The sequence below is a fragment of the Gymnoscopelus microlampas genome (genome assembly GCF_963454915.1).
Source record: "Gymnoscopelus microlampas genome assembly, chromosome: 16".
Lineage (NCBI taxonomy): Eukaryota > Metazoa > Chordata > Actinopteri > Myctophiformes > Myctophidae > Gymnoscopelus > Gymnoscopelus microlampas.
The window spans coordinates 7547610-7566186 of NC_139953.1; the positions used below are offsets into that span (position 1 = coordinate 7547610).

The window sequence follows — 18577 nt, forward strand, 5'->3', positions numbered from 1 at the left end:
CCTAAATCTAACGACACACCCGTTATTAATTTGATTAGCTGCAGCTGCGCCGATTAGCCTGCCATGTATTTAATCTGAGGTTGTTTGTATAACTGAAATGTGTGCTGAAGGCAGCTACTGATAAATGCTGATGGTGTATATAATATGGCAAGCTTAATATGTACATTGTACACATGCTGTACATCTATTTGTATTATCCTATTAGTATAAAACCACCGACTCTTGGTTTATTCTCTCTCTTTCTTTCTTTCTTTCTTTCTTTTTCTTCACTTATTATTACTATTACCTATGCTGCTACATTGTCTGAAGAAAGCCTAACAAAAATAAGTTGTACTCTTATGTAACTGTATACAAGATGTTAGAATAAATGCAACCTTGAGCCTAATCTGACATCGTTTTTTTAACCTGTATATTGGAAAGCAATTAACCTACAAACTCAGCCCCTGTAACTCTGAGCATGTACGAATGTAACCAAATGGACCCGTACGGGTCCATTTGGTTACATTTCGTACACGCTCAGAGGTGCAAATGAACACTGAGGATATCTTTTATCACACACATACACGCACACACGCACACAAGTGTGGACGTCTACTTACAGCCCTCTGCTGGGAGTTGAGCACTTCCGGGTTCAGGAGCTGCTCCCCTCTCTCCGGGTCGCTGGAAATGTCGTCGTCCGACTCCTCCCAGGACGAGGAGAACCCGGCGGAGGAGGCGGAGGACGAGGAGAGCTTCCTCAGGAAGCGGGTGGCCGAGTAGGGCACGGGGCTGGGGCTGCGGGAAAGTCCCCGGTCTGAGTTCTGGCCCTCGGCACACGGCGCCTCCAGTCCGTGGTCGGTCACTATGACCGACGGGATGGGGGCGGAGGGAGGGACGGAGAGGGGGGCGTGGTTAGAGGCGCAGCGGTCGGCGGCGACCTCCGGCGCGGGGGGGCCCTCCGCGGGGTCCTCGCCGACCCGTTCCCAGGAGGACCCGGCGGGGGTTTCTGGGTTCCTGGCTCCGGCTCCCGCTTCCTCTCGCGTCCGGAGGAGTTCTGTCTTGGGACTCGACCGGCCTCTCGCCTTTGCCCCTTCTCCTCCCTCTCTCCCCCCTTCGCCCGCTTCTCTTCTCTCTCTTTCCGCCTCTCCGCGCCGCTCAAACGTCTGCGGTGACGTCAGGAAGAAGCCCGGTGGCCTGTCGCCCGCGCAGGAGGACGGCGCTGTCGTCCTCGTCGCCGATTGGCTCCGGCTCTGACCGTCCGCCCGCTGGTCCTCGCCGTTCATCCCGTTCGCCGCTCTGTCCTCCTCCTCCTCCTCCTCTGGCGCTTTCCTCTCTCCCTCTCTTCTCTCGCCTTCCTTCCTCTCTCCCTCTCTTCTCTCACCTTCTGTCCTCTCTCCTCTCGTTCCCTCTCCCGCCCCCTCCTCCTCCTCCTCCTCCTCTCTCCCGTTCTGGACGACGGAGCCCTCCTCGCCTCCTCGGGGGCGTAGCGGTGTCAGGCTGTCCAGAGACGTGTCGTGTGTGGGCTGGCAGGGCGCGAGGAGGTCCATCTGTCGGCGCGGGGACCGCGGGCTGCGCTGCATCTCGGCGTTGATCACCTGGGCCCGGATCCCTGAAATGTGGGCCTCAAACATGCCAACCTTCCCCCTGACCTGCAAAACAGAAGGGAAGCTTTCAGAGGCCGCATGTTTTGGTGAACGCACAAGCCCCAAGTGTATTAGATCAGTGGTTCTCAAACCTTTTCATGTCAAGGACCCCCAAATTGATACTTATTAGCCCGCGGACCCCCATTTGAAAAGATAAGCCAGGGACCCCCATAAGAGAAGATTTTTACGGCTCTAGCTAGTAAAAGTACTAAAATGTTTGAAAATAGCAGATCTACAAGCTCACAACGCGTTGCGTAATATTCATATCTGCAAAGTAACTAGTAACTTACGTTTTTCAAATAATTGTAGTGGAGTAAAAGTACAATATTTGCCTCTGAGATGTAGTGGAGTAGAAGTAAAAGTACTGCAAATTGGAAATACTCCAGTAAAGTCAAAATACCTCAACATTTTACCTAAGTACAGTACTTGAGTAAATGTACTTAGTTACTTTACACGACTGCCAGCATGCAAGGTAACAGCTCCCCTAGCCATCTTGACCCTCGGTATTTATTACACACAGCCTCAAATGGGGAGGAGTTAAGACATGTGACATGACCCAATAACAGCCTCTCTTCGGTAGAGCACAAATGGTTCTGATTCAATCATTTGCAGTTCTTTGACATACAGCTTAATCGGATACAGAATGCAGAAAAATAACAATGCCCTATAACTATCTTGAGTACGGCATATTTTCCAATAGAACTTAAATACGGAGGATGAACTCTGGGTATGTTATACCCAGAATTTAACTTCTTTAACCACATTAACCCTGGCATTCCTATTTTAGGCAAATCATCAAAATCTTTCAAAATGTGTCAATTAAACAATTTAAAAATCAACAATTTCTCAAAATAAAAAAAGATATATGTTTAAAAAAAATAGCTGATCTACTGCACAAGCTCACAAGGCAACTCCATCCGGGCTTGTACAGTATTATCTCAAAGTATATAGGCCTTAAGTGGTTAAACCATCCGAGCTACGAGAGGGAGGATTCGGCAGTTAGGGGTTCAGTGTCTCGCTCGGGGGACACTCCGACGCGGTGCCGCGGGCTCGAACCGGCAACCTTCCGATTCCAAAGCAGGCTGAAAGGGCATAGTTCACCCCCCAAATGATGAAATCTCGACGGGGTGACTAATCGATAGAAATTAGGGTCAACTATCCCTTTAACACGCAACCAACAAAAATCACCTCGACATTCTGCAGCTCTCTGTGGATTTGCAGCCGCTGCGCTTGGCGTCTCCTCTCTCCTCTGGCTCCCGTCTCTCCTCCTCCTCCTACTCCCTGCTCCTCCCTTTCTCCTCGGGGTCCGTCCTCCTCCTCCTCCTCCTCCTCCTCCCGCCCGGGAGAGCTCAGCCGCCGGACGCGCTGGCCCACGTTGACCCCCAGGAGCTCCGGGTGACGGCAAGGGGGCAGAGTTCTGGGGGAGACGACGCTGGGGTCTCCTCCGGCAGTGGTGGTGGTGGTGGAGGGTGGGAAGACGAAGGCTCGGCCCAGGGCTCCGGGGCCGTAGCCGGGGCTGGTCTGTTATGGGATCAGCAGAACGAGAAAGATGTTCCACACGTTTTTCCCCACTTTTTTTTTTCCTTTTGCAGCTGCAGAAAGAGCGAAATCCTGGTGCGACCCGAGAGGGTCCACTTTCACACTCTCAGAGTTCAATTAACACATCGGGTGCCAGAGGTTTATCAAAATATTATACGTTCAGTGCCTGCATTTCTTCCATCCACTTACGTCGATACGTTTTCGTGCTGTAGAAGCGCCGACGCGGAAGTGCATGTAAACAGAGCGTGCGTGCGAGGCGGCGGAGGGTCCCGACTAACGCCTGGAACAATGATATTTCTAACGCGATCCTCCATTGCAGAGTGATCGCCGATCGAAAACGGCTCGCTTCCACCACGTTAATAAGAAATGGAGATATTAAGCTTTTAGTCAAGGAGTTAACATTGGAAAGGCCGACCGGAAGGCTTTTTTGACATGGATCCACATCCGGCCTATCCTTCTCAGAAACTCCTTGGATGATCCCAAAGTTTCGTTTTAGCGCCCCACGTATTAAAAAAATAAAATTGGGTCAAAAACGGTCCGGACCGTTTTCGGCACTCCTCGTTTTGGATTCTCAAAAACGGTCCGGACCGTTTTTGGCACACAATGTGTTAATAACCCTTTAAGGCATCTGTGTAATTTTTTGAGTTATTTGGCTATTCAAAAATAGTAGATATACAAGCTCGTAGCGTGGCACTCGATCTGCGATTTTTTTGAAAAATCATGAACAGCGTGTGGTTCGAGTCCCGATCCCGACGACCTTTGCTGCGTGTCACTCCCCATCTCTCTCTCCCCATTTCCTGTCTACTATCTCTATCAATAAAGGCTGAAAAAGCCCCCCCCCCCCAAAAAAAAGACCACTAACTCCCCCCTTTAACCCTTTAAGACCTGGAACGCATCTGTGTCACTTTAGATTTCTTTTGTTTTTTGATTTTTTTCCCCAAAAACGTTTCCAAAAGTTTTTTGGGAAAAAAAAATCCGATTTTTTTTAAAGAATCGCCTCAGGTCTTAATGGGAGATGTTTGCATTGTGACAGTGTGAGTTACCTTAGGGCTGGTGGGGCTGTAAAGACCCCCTCCCAGAAGCTGGCAGTAGGTGCTCCTATCTGGGACCGCAAGAACGGGTCGACCCCCTGAACTGGTTCTGACTCTGGATGCTGTGGTGCTGGAGGATGTATTACTGCTAGAGGAGAGGAGAGGAGAGGAGAGGAGATTGATGAGTGCTATGTTACAGATATTTTAGATGACTCTTCACAAATCTGAAATCAGCTCTATTCACAGCAGCCATATTATGAAGACTTTCACAGGTGTTACCAATGATACTAATGAAGGCTCTGTTCCATTCTGGTCAAACAGAGTCAGGGTGCTGATATTGTTACATGTTGGCTCACTGGAAACACTCTGCTACACCAGTGGGTCTAAAGTTGGGGTCCAGGGACCCTCATGGGCTTCCAAATGGCCCCTTACGGGTGTGTAACTCTGAGAGTGTACAAATGGAACCAAATGGACCCGTAAGGGTCCATTTGGTTCCATTTGTACACTCTCAGAGTTATGGGGGTCGTGGAAACCACTGTGCTACACTAAATGGAACAGAGCCTTCATTAGTATCATTGGTAACACCTGTGAAGGAAGTGATAATATGGCTGCTGTGCATAGAGCCTATTGATTATACTTAACCCATTCAATCCGGGAACACATCTGTGTCATTTTAGATTTCTTTGGCTTTTCCAAAAAATAGCAGATCTACAAGCTCATGAGCTTGTATATCTGCTATTTTTTAATAGCCAAAGTATAACGTAATGGTTAAAGCTAAAATCTAAAATCACACAGATTGAATGGATTGAAAAAACTACCTTCCCAACAGGCCCTAACCCCCTTATATTCGGGAAGGCGCTAACGTAACAGCAGACCCTGGTTATATGCAGCTGTGTTTGGTTATAATAAGTAGAGGTGCTGACATGGAGAACTAAAGAAGTAGGCTGGAATATCAGGTGCATTCGCTGCAAATAGTCTTGCTCTTTAGTTGGTGCCGTCCTGATATCAACAACATCAGCCACAGCCTTTGTCAAGGTAGCCGGTGCGCTGTAATGTGATATAGTATCATTCACACAATGCAAATGATGTAAAAAAAAATATATATACTGTATCTGAAAGGCACCTGCTCATGACTACCAGGCCGTTGAGGTTTAGGGCTGGGGCTGCCATCCCCACGGCCAGGCCAGGGGCTTCAAAGGCTGGGTACACATCTGTCAAATCCCCCCCCTAAAGTTGCAAGGATGTCTGGAGGACGGCTCTACAGAGAGGCTCCAGTGCTTGTGAGCAGCACACGCGGCCCTCTCCACTCCACTACTGGAAAACGGACCGCTCCTTCTGAAAAGATCACATCAAAAAAGGAAATCATCATCAATGTACTGTGTTGTGTATGAGAGTTTCAGTTAGTTTCCAAAGTGGTTTTGCTTGTTTCAGTTTAGTTTTTACTGTTTCAAAATGTTTCATTCTGTTTTTTTTTTATTAATTATTATAAGATGCCCCAAGTCTCCCACTTGGGGCATCACTCCCTTGGGTCCTTGGCGATTTTTTTACTTAAGTAAATGTATCAATATTGCAATGTAGAAATACTCTGTGACAAGAAAAAGTCCAGAATTTGAGTAAAAGTATTAAAGTATGTACTTAAAAAAATGTTACTTAAAAGTACCAAAAGTAGAATGTACTCAATATGAAGAATGTCCCATTTCACATGTTCAGAATGTATACAAATCTTTTGAAAATAGCAGATCTACAAGCTCACAAAATGTGCATTGTGAGCTTGTAGATCAAGTTGATCAGTCAGGCGATTCTCGAGATACAGTGGTGACTCACTCACTCTCTCACACACACACACACACACACACACGCACGCACGCACGCACGCACGCACGCACGCACGCACGCACGCACGCACGCACGCACGCACGCACGCACGCACACACACACACACACACGCACACATACGCACGCACGCACACGCACGCACGCACGCACACACACGCACACACACGCGCACGCATGGATGGCACACACATTCGCTCGCTCACTCACTCACTCACTCACTCACTCACTTACAGTGATTTTGTGAATGTATAGATACAGTAGATTATCATTATATGGGGTACTTGTCAGGAGCAAGGTTTGAGAAGTTCAGTCGAATCACAGCCATGTGATGTCTCATGGATATTGTTAAAGATGATGATCAAAATAAACAAACCTAATGTAGACATCCTAGTCTTCATAAACAATATGCACCAATGAATCCTCAAGCTTGTTGTGACATATTTCATCAACTGACAAAGACATGTTCTGTATTCTGTTTTCTGTATAAACACATTGTTTTACTTAGTTTAACACAATATTGTTTAATTTAGTTTTTGTTTGTTTCTAAAGTCTACGTTAACTTTTTATTTCAGTTAACCAAAAAACATCCACACATAGTTTTAGGTTTTAGTTTAGTTTTAGTTAATCCATTTAGTGTAGCACAGTAGTTCTCAGATTTTTGAATTTCAGATTTCCACGACCCCCATAACTCTGAGAGTGTACAAATGGAACCAAATGGACCCGTAAGGGTCCATTTGGTTCCATTTGTACACTCTCAGAGTTACACACCCGTAAAGGGCCATTTTGGAGTGTTTCCAGTGAGCCAACATGCACAATATCAGCACCTTGACTCCGTCTGACCAGAATGGAACAGAGCCTTCATTAGTATCATTGGTAACACCTGTGAATGTCTTCATAATATGGCTGCTGTGAATAGAGCCTATTAAATTAACCTTGATACACAAACATGTGTAATATGATGAATTGATTTAGAAATAAATCATGAAGTTGGGAACCTATCGTGGGAAGGTTACACTGTTGGAAACTCGCCCAAAAACTGCTTCAGAGAGTGAAAATGAATGGGCCTCTGTTGGACACCCAAACACAGCAGATGGTTAATACAGAAACAAAACGTAAGAGGCGAGGACAGGAATGTGGGGAGAAAAAACTTGTCACTTGTTTATCCCATCAAGACCGGGAAAGAATCTATGTCATTTTTACATTTCTTTGGCTATTCAATAAATAGCAGATCTACAAGCTCATAGCGCGGCACCGAGTGTCGAGCTGGTAGATCTGCTATTTCTTTTTAAATCGTGAAAATGTGTGCAAATCTTTGAATATATATATATTTTTAAAGCATTTTGACTCAAATCTTTGCTACTGGGGGGTCCCTGGAACTAAACATTTTTAGATGGGTGTCCGCGGCCAAATACATATCTAAAAATGGTTGCTATATCAGTGGTGCTCTAACTTTTCCATGTCAAGGACCCTCAAAATTATGTATTTGGACCCCCATCTCACCCCCATCTCAAAATATTTGAGAGGGACCCACAGGAGCAAATATTGCAGTTAAAAAAAAATCACTTTAAAAACATGTATATAGTACACTCAAAGATTTGCACAATATTGTCAAGATTTTTTCAAAAACAGCAGATCTACAAGCTCATAGCGCGGCACCCCGAGATAGCCAAAGAAATCTAAAAAATGACACAGATGCGTTCCCGGTCTTAATGGGTTATATAGAATGGATGAGTCTCCTCTCATCTCGTTGCATGTGTTCCAGTAAAAACTGATTTTGTTATTCATTTTTTATGATGATATCATTTGAATAACAGATGGCTGTATCCCCAGAGCTGTACACACACACACACACACACACACACACACACACACACACACACACACACACACACACACACAGTGGTTGGGTATTTCCATCCTCAAGTAGTTATAAGAGCCCGACCGATATATCGGTACGGCCGATTTATTGGTCATTGTTTGACTTTTTCGACGACATGAGTATTGGCAGAACAGCCGATCTGTGGAATCGAATCAAACTGAAATTGAATGCCTCAAATCCTACATTCCAAGTTGTCATGGTGGGGGGTCCCCTGTTCAGATTATGCTTATTTTGGGGGGTCGCGGCCTGAAAAGGTTTGAGATCCACTGGTCTAGGACTCCCCAAAAACAGGGAATCGGCATCATACTCAAACTGCTGGTATTGGTCGGGCCTCTATCAAACTGTATACTCATTTCACTTAGTTACAGATGGACACAATAACTGTGTTCAAACTTCAGAATGTTCCCCTGACGTCAATGCAGAGTAAACACGGTCATTCTGTGTGAAGCCGGTCTTCAGGTTAGTTTGGGTGTCAACTCCACGGTGACGTCGCAGAGGTCACAGTCACGTTAGCCGCGCTGGCCAAGCGGTTCTCAGGAACGAGCCGTGTGTGTGTGTTTGTGTCACCGTAAACCCAATAGCTCTCTAACCTGGACAAAACACTCTCTATTTATGGCTCTGGTCTGTCCTCAAGTGGCGAGTCGGCCTTTGTTTGGTTAAAAGTGAGGTGGATTTCGGTCTAAAAATAAATGAACGCCACAGCTAACATTCCTTCAGAGACAGGGAGGTAGAGGGAGGTAGAGAGAGACTGAGAGAGAGTGAGAGAGAGAGAGAGAGAGATTGAGGAAGATAGGGGGGGAGAGAGAGAGAATGAGAAAGGGGAGAAGGGACCAGTGGGAGAGAGAGAGCGAGAGGAATGACGGGAGAGAGAGCTGGAGGTGGGAAAGAGAGGTGAAAGTACTGTTACAGCTTCACCCAGCTGAAGGCTGCTCAGGTGGCTTTTGATGAGCGCACCAGTGGGGGTTGCTTTCAAGGGTTGAGTGTCTTGCTCAGGAACACTTCCGACATGTACGGTAAACACTGGGGAGGGCCGGGAGTCGAACCGGTGACCTTTCCGATTCCCAGACGGCCTCTCCACCCAGCACCTTAACCCATTAAGACCGGGAACGCATCTGTGTCATTTTAAGATTTCTTTGGCTATTCAATGGCAGATATACAAGCTCATAGCGTGGCGCAATTTTCTTTTAAAACGTGGAAAATGTGTGCAAATCTTTGATTATATATATATTTTTTAAACGAACTGTAACTCAAATCTTTGCTTCTGGGGGGTCCCTGGAACAACATATTTTGAGATGGGGATCCGTGGCCAAATACATATCATTTTGGGTGGTCCTTGACATGGAAAGATTGTACATTATCTGTTATTTATGAATAGCCAAAGAAATCTAAAAATGACACATGCGTTCCTGGTCTTAATGGGTTAAAGGTTTTAAGTGGTATAAAGACGGGATTATATACAGTTCTCCTTGCTGCAGGGACATGCGGACAATGAGACAGACAAAGAGAAAGATACTCAGCAAAACAACTGAAAATGTCATATCGGCCACTGGCCTAGCGGTTAAGGCACATATACCACATGCGTATAGGCCCTAATGCAGCCTGACAGCGAGTCGTGGGTTAGATTCTCATGCGCAATGACCTTTATTGCGTGTCACATCACATCTCTTTCTCCCTGTTTCTACAGTATAGTGTGTATTATTAACAAAGGCAGAAAAGCTCCTCAATAAAATAAATACAAAAATAATAACAATCTTATATAGAGCCTTTTCAGATTTGATTTGAGATTGCTGGACCCAAAATGTTGAAATAAAAGCTTTCAAAGACTTGCAATAAGTCTCAATATAAGGATAAAGCCGCTTAATGTTTCTTGGTTGGGAATGATCCGGTCTCAACCAGAGACTCTTAAAACAGGCCCGTGACCCAATTTAGGACGGATTAAATTCAATTCAATTCCAAAACAACGTTATTGTTCTCACAAGGTGGAAAATCGCATTTGGCTTCACACGGCGGTCACAGTGCTGATAAATGAACCGCAAGTGGAAAATAGAGAGTTTGCAGTGTGTGAACTTCTGCAAATCGTTTTCCACTTGCCGTGTTAACAAAACATGAATAATAACATGAAATTGCTGACTTTAGTCAGCAATTGCATGTTGCTATTCATGTTTTGTTTAGAATGTCACACCACCTTTTAGCTAGAAGTTGAATTTATTGGATGATTTCAACAGGATAATAGGCTCTATTCACAGCAGCCATATTATGAAGACATTCACAGGTGTTGCCAATGATACTAATGAAGGCTCTGTTCCATTCTGGTCAAACAGAGTCAGGGTGCTGATATTGTTGCATGTTGGCTCACTGGAAACACTCTGCTACACCAGTGGGTCTAAAGTTGGGGTCCAGGGACCCTCATGGGCTTCCAAATGGCCCCTTACGGGTGTGTAACTCTGAGAGTGTACAAATGGAACCAAATTTGACCCTTACGGGTCCATTTGGTTCCATTTGTACACTCTCAGAGTTATGGGGGTCGTGGAAACCATTGTGCTACACTAAATGGAACAGAACCTTCATTAGTATCATTGGTAACACCTGTGAAGGAAGTGTTAATATGGCTGCTGTGCATAGAGCCTATCGTCTAGGGCAGTGGTCCCCAATCCCAACCTTTTTTCTGGATCAGGGGCCCGCTTGAAAATCTCAAGTGTCTTGAAAAGTGTCCACGGGCCCACCCATATATATAACACGGCAGCCGTGTTAAGTGGTCATATATGGGTGGGCCGTGTGCATTTTCAGAGCATGTTTATTTGAATGATCAATCCGTTCGTGTTCTGGCTTGGATGAACACAACTAACATAGTATGCTTTTTATCACAGGGGGAAACTCATTTTTCAAGGTTTTAAAGAAGAAAAAATTGCCTAACTTTTTCATTGACTGCCAGTCGCGTAGATCTACGCGAACCGATTTAAAGCCGCCACGTGCCAATCGCGTAGATCTACGCCAACTGGTGTTATTTTGAAATTGCGCGTTATTTTGAAAAAGTGCACTTTCCGATTTTTTTTATCCCCTTCCGGTTCCGGTAGCACCACCGGAAACGAAATGATTCGGGTTCCGTTTTTTTCGATCGTATCCGCTTCCTGTCTGGGAACCTGTTTTAAAGTCGATTATCTCGTTGTTGTTTTTTCCCTCGCTGATCACTGTCTACCGTTCACCGCTGTAGCTTCAAGATGGCGGAACGTAAGGGGACGCGGTTTGCACTGCTCGTCACACAGATCCCCTGTGTGTGTAGAACCAAATGAACGCGCACTTTTAACGGATTTAGCGAGGTCTATGGCGACATGAAAAAAACAACAATAAAACCTTGCCACTGGTGAGTACATTATGAGATTAAACTCTGGCATGGAATGTGTGTGTTGTATTTTCAGTAAAATCCAAGTGTTTTTTTTTTGGCCCGGACCTCTGGCGTAGTAATCTCTCAAGAACAGATTCTGACCTGCGGTGGAATCTGTCGGAGCGGTTCGTCATAACGTGTGCGCAATGGCAACAAGTGGGCGTGCCTTCAGATCAGGAAGGAGGCCGCGCTTTACCCAATCAAATGTAGTGGGCGGGATTCACGTGTCCGTCCACTATGGTCCACCCTCCCCCCCTCGAAACTAGCCGAAACTAATTTAACAATAGCGTCCTCGGAGCGGACAAAACCACGGAAAGATATTCACATTTTAAATTACTCTTTCATCATAGAAACAAGTGGGCTTATAACCAAAACCATCCATGTTCTCTGGGAGAAGTGGTGTTAGTGTTCCGTGTAGAAATATTGTTAGTGGGAATGAAAACGTAGCCGCACCAACCGGAAGTGATGCGCTATAGGCAGACATGAAACCGGTGTTTCCCTGCGCTCTAGTCTAACATTATCCTCCGGCCAGACTCCACAGAATATCAGAAAAGCAGAAGTCGCTGTTTTTCATTTTCTGTGGGGTCTGGCTACGCGAGACTACTGGCGTAGAGGTTCGGGCACCTAGGTTATAATGTGGCCTGACAGCGCATCGCGGGGTTCGAGTCCTGTTCCCGACGATCTATGCTGCGTGTCTCTCCCCATCTCTCTCTCCCTGTTTCTGGTCAATCTCTACTTTCCACAATAAATAAAGCCCTAAAAAAAAGGGTTCAAAAATAAATCTTAGTGTTTTGACAATTATTTGGGGGCCCCACTTGTACATATCCTCACGGTCCACCCAGTGGGCCCACCCCAGCCTGCATGCATGTTGGGAACCGCTGATGTATTAGTGCACTTATCAAATGCTGCTTCTGTTGCTATAAACATTTTAAGTTCAGATCGCAGTGACACAGTTCCACAGAGGCAGAAGAAACACTGTTAGACTCTGAATAAGTCATGTCTGGAATGGTCTGCTGAGCAGACCACAATGAAAACTCAACTGTCTGTCTATTAATCTAGGGCTTGTTTCATTTTGGACCCTAGCCTGCAGGCCTCTGAGACCATTTTCCCTTGTGGATAATAAAGACATCTAATCTACCATACTGCTCATGTACTGTGCAGACCCCACCAGAAATTAACATGTGACCCATTTTGAACACCCAAACAAAATGACTAATCCATCCAACAGTGAACGACCCTGTGTGTCATATAGGGTGACGCAGAGTTGACAAGACCGAATCACTAGCCAGCGGTCCGGGCACCTACAATAGGCCTGACAGCGCGTTCCGGGTTCGAGTCCCGATACCGATGGCCTTTGCTGCGTGTCACTCCCCATCTCTTTCTCTCTCTCTCTCCCCATTTCCTGTCAGCCTACTGTCCTATCAATAAAAAAGCCCCAAAAAAAGGGAGAGGACAACAATTTCATGGCTATATTTTCGTTAACTTGACTGCTAACATTTTGAATTTCATATCTGAGTGCATAGAAATCTGAGATTCTGCAGCACTCCTTTGGTGAAGAAGTAAACACATTTAAGCCTCTCTCTCTCTCCCTGGGAAGCGAGTACTGGACTCTTATACTCCCCAATTAGTTATTAAGATAATTAAATAACTGTCATAATGGGGAGTATTTGTGTGACTTAAAGGGGTGGTGCCATAGTTTTGTAGCCTGGGTGCCAGCCTGCTTCGCTACGTTCGGCGGATTTTTTTTTCTCTCTGCGCTTCTCAGTCTGGAATGCACCCGATTGACTCGTCTTTCAGAACTACACAGGCAGTACACAGGAACTACATATGTTACGTTCGGCAACGTCGTTGCTGATTGGATGTTGTTCAAACGAATGACGAATCAAAACGATCACACCGTTTTTTTTGTCCCGCCCCGCACCACAGACCAATCAGAAGCCACGGTAGGTTTGGAACCTTGGCTGCTGTGTCCCGCCTCCTGGAGATAGGAGGCATTCCAGACTGAGAAGCGGAGAGAGAAAAAAAGTCCGCCGAACGCAGCGAAGCAGGCTGGCACCCAGGCTAATAGTTTTGCACTTTTTCTGTTTTTCATGTGTCTATGAGGTTGATCGAACTTCATTAAGCCCCCTGGTGGTGTTTTTATGGTGTTTTATGTCTTCTCTGACTATTTTGAGTTTCTACCTGGAGGCTGAAACCTTGAGGGTCAAACGTGCCAATAGAAAAACAGCGCTTTAGTGACATAGTAAAAACATACCCTCCCCCTCATTATCATAACACAACAGGTGTGGGCATGAGGAGGCGGAGGGACTAGGACAGGTGGGTGGTGCTAAGGTGGTGGAGGAGGTGCTAAGGTGAGAACCAGGTACACTTAATGAACTGGAGGCGTGTCCACATAAAAACATAATTTTAACAATTTCTGTAAAAAAAAAATGAAAAAATCTTCCTCCTAGTATAACCATAATACCTGATGATCATGTTTTAGGGGGGGGAAAAATCACTGAAAATCACGGCACCCGTCTTTAAAGATAGAGAGAGAAAGACACAGGTAAGGACATGCAGAGATCAGTGCTGTGCAGAAAGCTATAAGCTAATCACTGCTCTCTCCATCCATGTGACCAAACATCTTTTATTGTCTGTTGTTGTTTGAAAGGTCATGATGACACACTGGAATGAGCAATACTTCCAGCCAAAGTCGATGAGTAATGTTGTTAAGTACAACAATGTAACAAAGTTACGACATTTATATTGCCGCATTGATACTTTTACTTCAGTAAAAAATGGGAGTACTTTTTGCACCACTGAGCCTAATTCATACATAACTCCATCTACAAGGCATCAAATAATTTCCATAAATTAGAAAAGGGTTAGGCTAAACACTTTTAAGAAGTAATGAAAATAGCCGATCAACAAGCTCACAAGGCTTCACATCGCGACGCCTTGTGAGCTTGTAGATCTGCTTTTTTCACTAGTTTGGGTCCCGGCCGGGGAGACATCAAATTTCGCTTTTGGGTGTCGAGCTAAAACGTTTGGGAATGCTCTAGTCTAGTCTAAACGATATTGCGTGTCGAAAGTAGCCGATTTACAAGCTCAGCTACCTTCGGCCGAGCGACACCGTCGGACGACGAGGTATAAAACAAGCTTTTAGTGTTGGCTACAGACGTCACCATGGTGATACTGCGAAAGTTTTTAGAGAGACTTAGTTACCAAGCAACGGCCATGGAGTAGGAGTTGTGTGTGCTAGTTTTGTGTATTTTTTAACCAGACGCTGTTGCAGGTTTACTGGCAATGGTTTGGAAGCAGTGTTGCCATGTCTGCATATGTTTCTCTGTAAATATCGGTGGCTGCGGGTTGTTTTTTTGGGGGGGTAGTTGCTTATTTGGGCTTGCATCCAAATGTTGTTTAAGTGGTTCTCAAACATTATGTCCGTGGACTCCCCATCTGAAAATATTTAGTGCCAGAGGACAAGATTAGTGTTGTTAGAATATTTCTATAAATACTCCCAACATTTCTATAAATACTCCCAATATTTCTATAAATATTCTAAATATTTATATAAATATTCTAAATATTTATATAAATATTCCAAATATTTATATAAATATTCCAAATATTTATATAAATATTCCAAATATTTATGAAAATAGCAGATCTACAAGCTCACAGCGCGCGTTGTGAGTTTGTAGATCGTAGACCATTTTCAAATAGCCAATGTTCATAGGGTTAAAGTGGTTCAACTAATTTTAATGCTATATTAAAAACCCATTAAAACCGGGAAAGCATAAAAAAGCAAAGTGTCATTTTAGATTTTAGCGTTGCCTATTAAAAAATAGCAGATCTACAAGCTCACAGCACGTCACTTCGTGCCGCCCTGCGAGCTTGTACATCTGCTATTGAGCTTTTTTTTTTTAATCTTGAAAGTGTTTGAAAAATGTTGAATAATTTTGAATTACGAAAAAGGTTTGAAGACTACCGATTTAGAAGGCATTTGTAGAATCGGCCTCACGTCTGAAAATAGCAGATCTACAAGCTCACCATGCGACGCATTGTGAGCTTGTAGATCTGCTATTTTCAACAACAACAAAAAAACAGAAAATACACTAGTATTGAGCCCCGAGGGACTCCAGTTACCCATATGGGGTTTGTAAGTGGTTAATGGGTTAACTCATTTAGCTGGGGACCCCCCCTGTCTCCATGTGATCATGCAGCCTATAGTCGCTTCTTTTGGGCTCGTTTTCACAGACCTGACCTCTTGTTTCTCTCTTGCAAAAAAAATCTGGCAACGCTGTTTGGAAGCCCTTCTAAAAATGTCAGTGTGTTTGTTTCTGGGTCACTGTGGTACCCAGCTGCCCTGATGGCCTGCATCATCACCACATTCATCATCATCATCATCCTCATCACTGTATGACCACTATCATCGTCTTTATCACCATCAACACGACCTGTATCCTCTTATCCTCTGCAACTGCTGCTAACACACACACACACACACACACACACACACACACACACGTGCGTGCGCGCTCTCTCTCTCTCTCTCTCTCTCTCTCTCTCTCTCTCTCTCTTAGTTTTATGTTTTTGTTTTTGTTATGGGTTGGTATGAAACAAAATATTTCAAAATAAATGGCATTTTGAAGTTCAAATTCAGTCTCTTTGGCCCCTGTACACACACACACACACACACACACACACACACACACACACACACACACACACACACACACACACACACACACACACACACACACACACACACACACACACACACACATTAATTTACATTAATTTTCAATGTATAGCCTAGTGCTTTATGTGATGATGACGTATATATCAGATATTCTATGGTTATTATCCCCCTTGTAGGCAACTGAACTATTTCAGGCATGTTGTGAAACCTTTGGGGATGACGTAGCCACTGAACTATGTATAGTCATTTATTACCCTCAGTACCTGCAGCAATAACAATAATACTAACTGTACTGATCTGAACTGTAGGCCTACAGTACAGTGTTGGGGCAGATTAATAACAACAACGTCTTTTACAGGCATACAGCAGAATAGTAGCCTACATCTTAATATCCCACAATGGAAAATAATAAGCGTAATTTATAATACTCCATAAGCAGTGTTGTACAGTAACGAGTACTGTACTCAAGGGTATTTTTTTTACTTTACTCGAGCATTTACAATTCTCAGTACTTTTACTTCTACTCCACTACATCTCAGAGGCAGATATTGTACTTTTTACTCCACTACAATTATTTGAATTGTATTTTTTTTTTTTTTAATACATTTGAAAACTTGTGAAATAGGATATTCTGCATAATGAGCACTTTCTACTTTTGGTACTTTCAGTACATTTTGATAACAATACTTTTGTACTTTTTCTCAAGTAAATTTTGAATTCCGCACTTTTAGTGTATTTCCTACATTGCAGTATTGATACTTTTACTTGAAGTAAAAAATACTAAAGCACTTTTTCCCACCACTGAGCTTAATGTATAATACTCCATCTATAAGCCAACAAAGCGTGGCTTCTGGCTTGGCATGGCTTCTTGTAGATCAACTCTGTTCAGGAAATAACACCAGAGTATGAAATAGAATCTATAGGCTTAAACAGTTTGAAAAAACACGTTGGATGCCTTCAGAGTTCGTGGGTCAACATTTTTTTGGAAAGTCTGAAAACAAAAGACTGACTTACTTATAACATTCTTTGCTTGCTTTCTACAGTGGCGTAAAGTAACTAAGTAGCCTACATGTACTCAAGTAGGCTACTGTACTTAGGTACAATTTTGAGGTCTTTTTTTATTTTCTTCAGTATGTTAAATTTTCAGTACTGTAGTACCGTAATATCTCAGAGGCAAATATTATACTTTTACTCCACTATAGTATTCTTAAACTCTAGTTACTAGTTACTTTGTAGATTTTTTTTAATTATTATTACAAAACATACATTCAACCCTATATATACACACACATGTCGGCCATTTGAAAATAACAGATCTATAAGCTCACAATGCGTCCACGATGCAACGCATTGTGAGCTTGTAGATCTGCTATTTTCAAAAGCTTTGAGAACTTGTGAAATGGGACATTCTGCATAATGAGTACTTTCTACTTTTGGTACTTTAAGTAGGCCTACATTTTGATACCAATACTTTTGTACTTCTTTTACTCAAGTACATTTTGAATTCCAGATTTTCACTTGTAACCAGTATTTCTACATTGCAGTATCGATACTTTTACTTAAGTAAAACATGTGAGTAGCCTAGTACTTCTGTATAAAAGAGTATCTTACCTCGCAGTGTGTAGGTCTGCTCCTCAGGTAGTGTCTTATCGATTATTGATCTAATAATCCACAACAATCAGTGATCTTTGCAACAACACAAAAGGAGCGACACACACACACGCAGACATTCAAACATCTGTGTGTGAGCATGTGTCGCACGCACACACACGCGCACTATCGTGTCCACGCCTCCTTCTTCCAACCGAAAATAACCTATTATTGTTATTACAGCGTTGTTATTACTATTCCTGTAGATGATGTAAAATAAAATAAAAAGATATATATATATCAAAAAGTGCTGATTCTCCTGCTGTTAGTTATAGATCCTACTAAAACATAAAGAAACTTGTTGAAGCTTGTGATCGTACAATAAAGTATAGTTTCTCTCCCATAAAAAAAGATGTCAAAATGTTGTGACTTCTGCTGTTGTTGTCGGATCTTCTTTTCGTCAGAAAGGAGAGACTATATTATTAATAATAATAATAATAGTCCGTGTGGTTTCCATAGAATATAGATCTATAGATCTGGTAGTTTGGTTCTGTGTGTAAGAGCTGTTTCTATGTTGACATGCTGTGTGTGTGTATGTGTGGAGAGCTGCTCTGTCTCTGTGTTATGAAGCCGGAAGCGACTCTCTCTCTCTCTCTCTCTCTCTCTCTCTCTCTCTCTCTCTCTCTCTCTCTCTCTCTCTTCTCTCAATTCAATTATTTCTCTCTCTCTCTCCCTCCTCCCCCCTTTCTAACTCTCTCTCCCCCTCTCTCTCCCCCCCCCCCCCTCTCTCTCTCTCTCTCTCTCTCTCTCTCTCTCTCTCTCTCTCCTCTCTCTCTCTCCCCCCTCTCCCTTTCTGAGTCTCTCTTTCTCCTTTATTTATTTCTCTCTCTCTCCACCTCCCTCCCTTTCTACCTTTCTCTCTCTCTCCATTCAATTCTCTCTTCCTCTCTTCCTCCCTCCCTCCCTTTCTAACTCTCTCACTCTCTCTCTCTCTCTCTCTCTCTCTCTCTCTCT

General features: G+C 43.8%; 1 protein-coding gene across 2 annotated transcripts in view; it reads right to left on the reverse strand.

Annotated features, from left to right (window-relative positions):
- Positions 1-18110, reverse strand: part of LOC311063436 (uncharacterized protein) — a 50762-nt gene extending 32652 nt beyond the window's left edge. The window contains exons 1-5 of one of the 2 annotated variants that reach the window (XM_084082898.1): positions 17585-18110; positions 5316-5527; positions 4205-4337; positions 2811-3143; positions 600-1628 (exon numbers count right to left, since the gene is read on the reverse strand). In XM_084082898.1, the coding sequence (XP_083939024.1) occupies positions 600-1628; positions 2811-3143; positions 4205-4337; positions 5316-5362 (1542 nt within the window). In that variant the 5' untranslated portion in view covers positions 5363-5527; positions 17585-18110. Of the gene's footprint in view, positions 1-599; positions 1629-2810; positions 3144-4204; positions 4341-5315; positions 5528-17584 lie in introns of both variants that reach the window. The other variant, XM_084082897.1, reaches the window with a different exon arrangement.
- Positions 18111-18577: the final 467 nt, after the last annotated feature.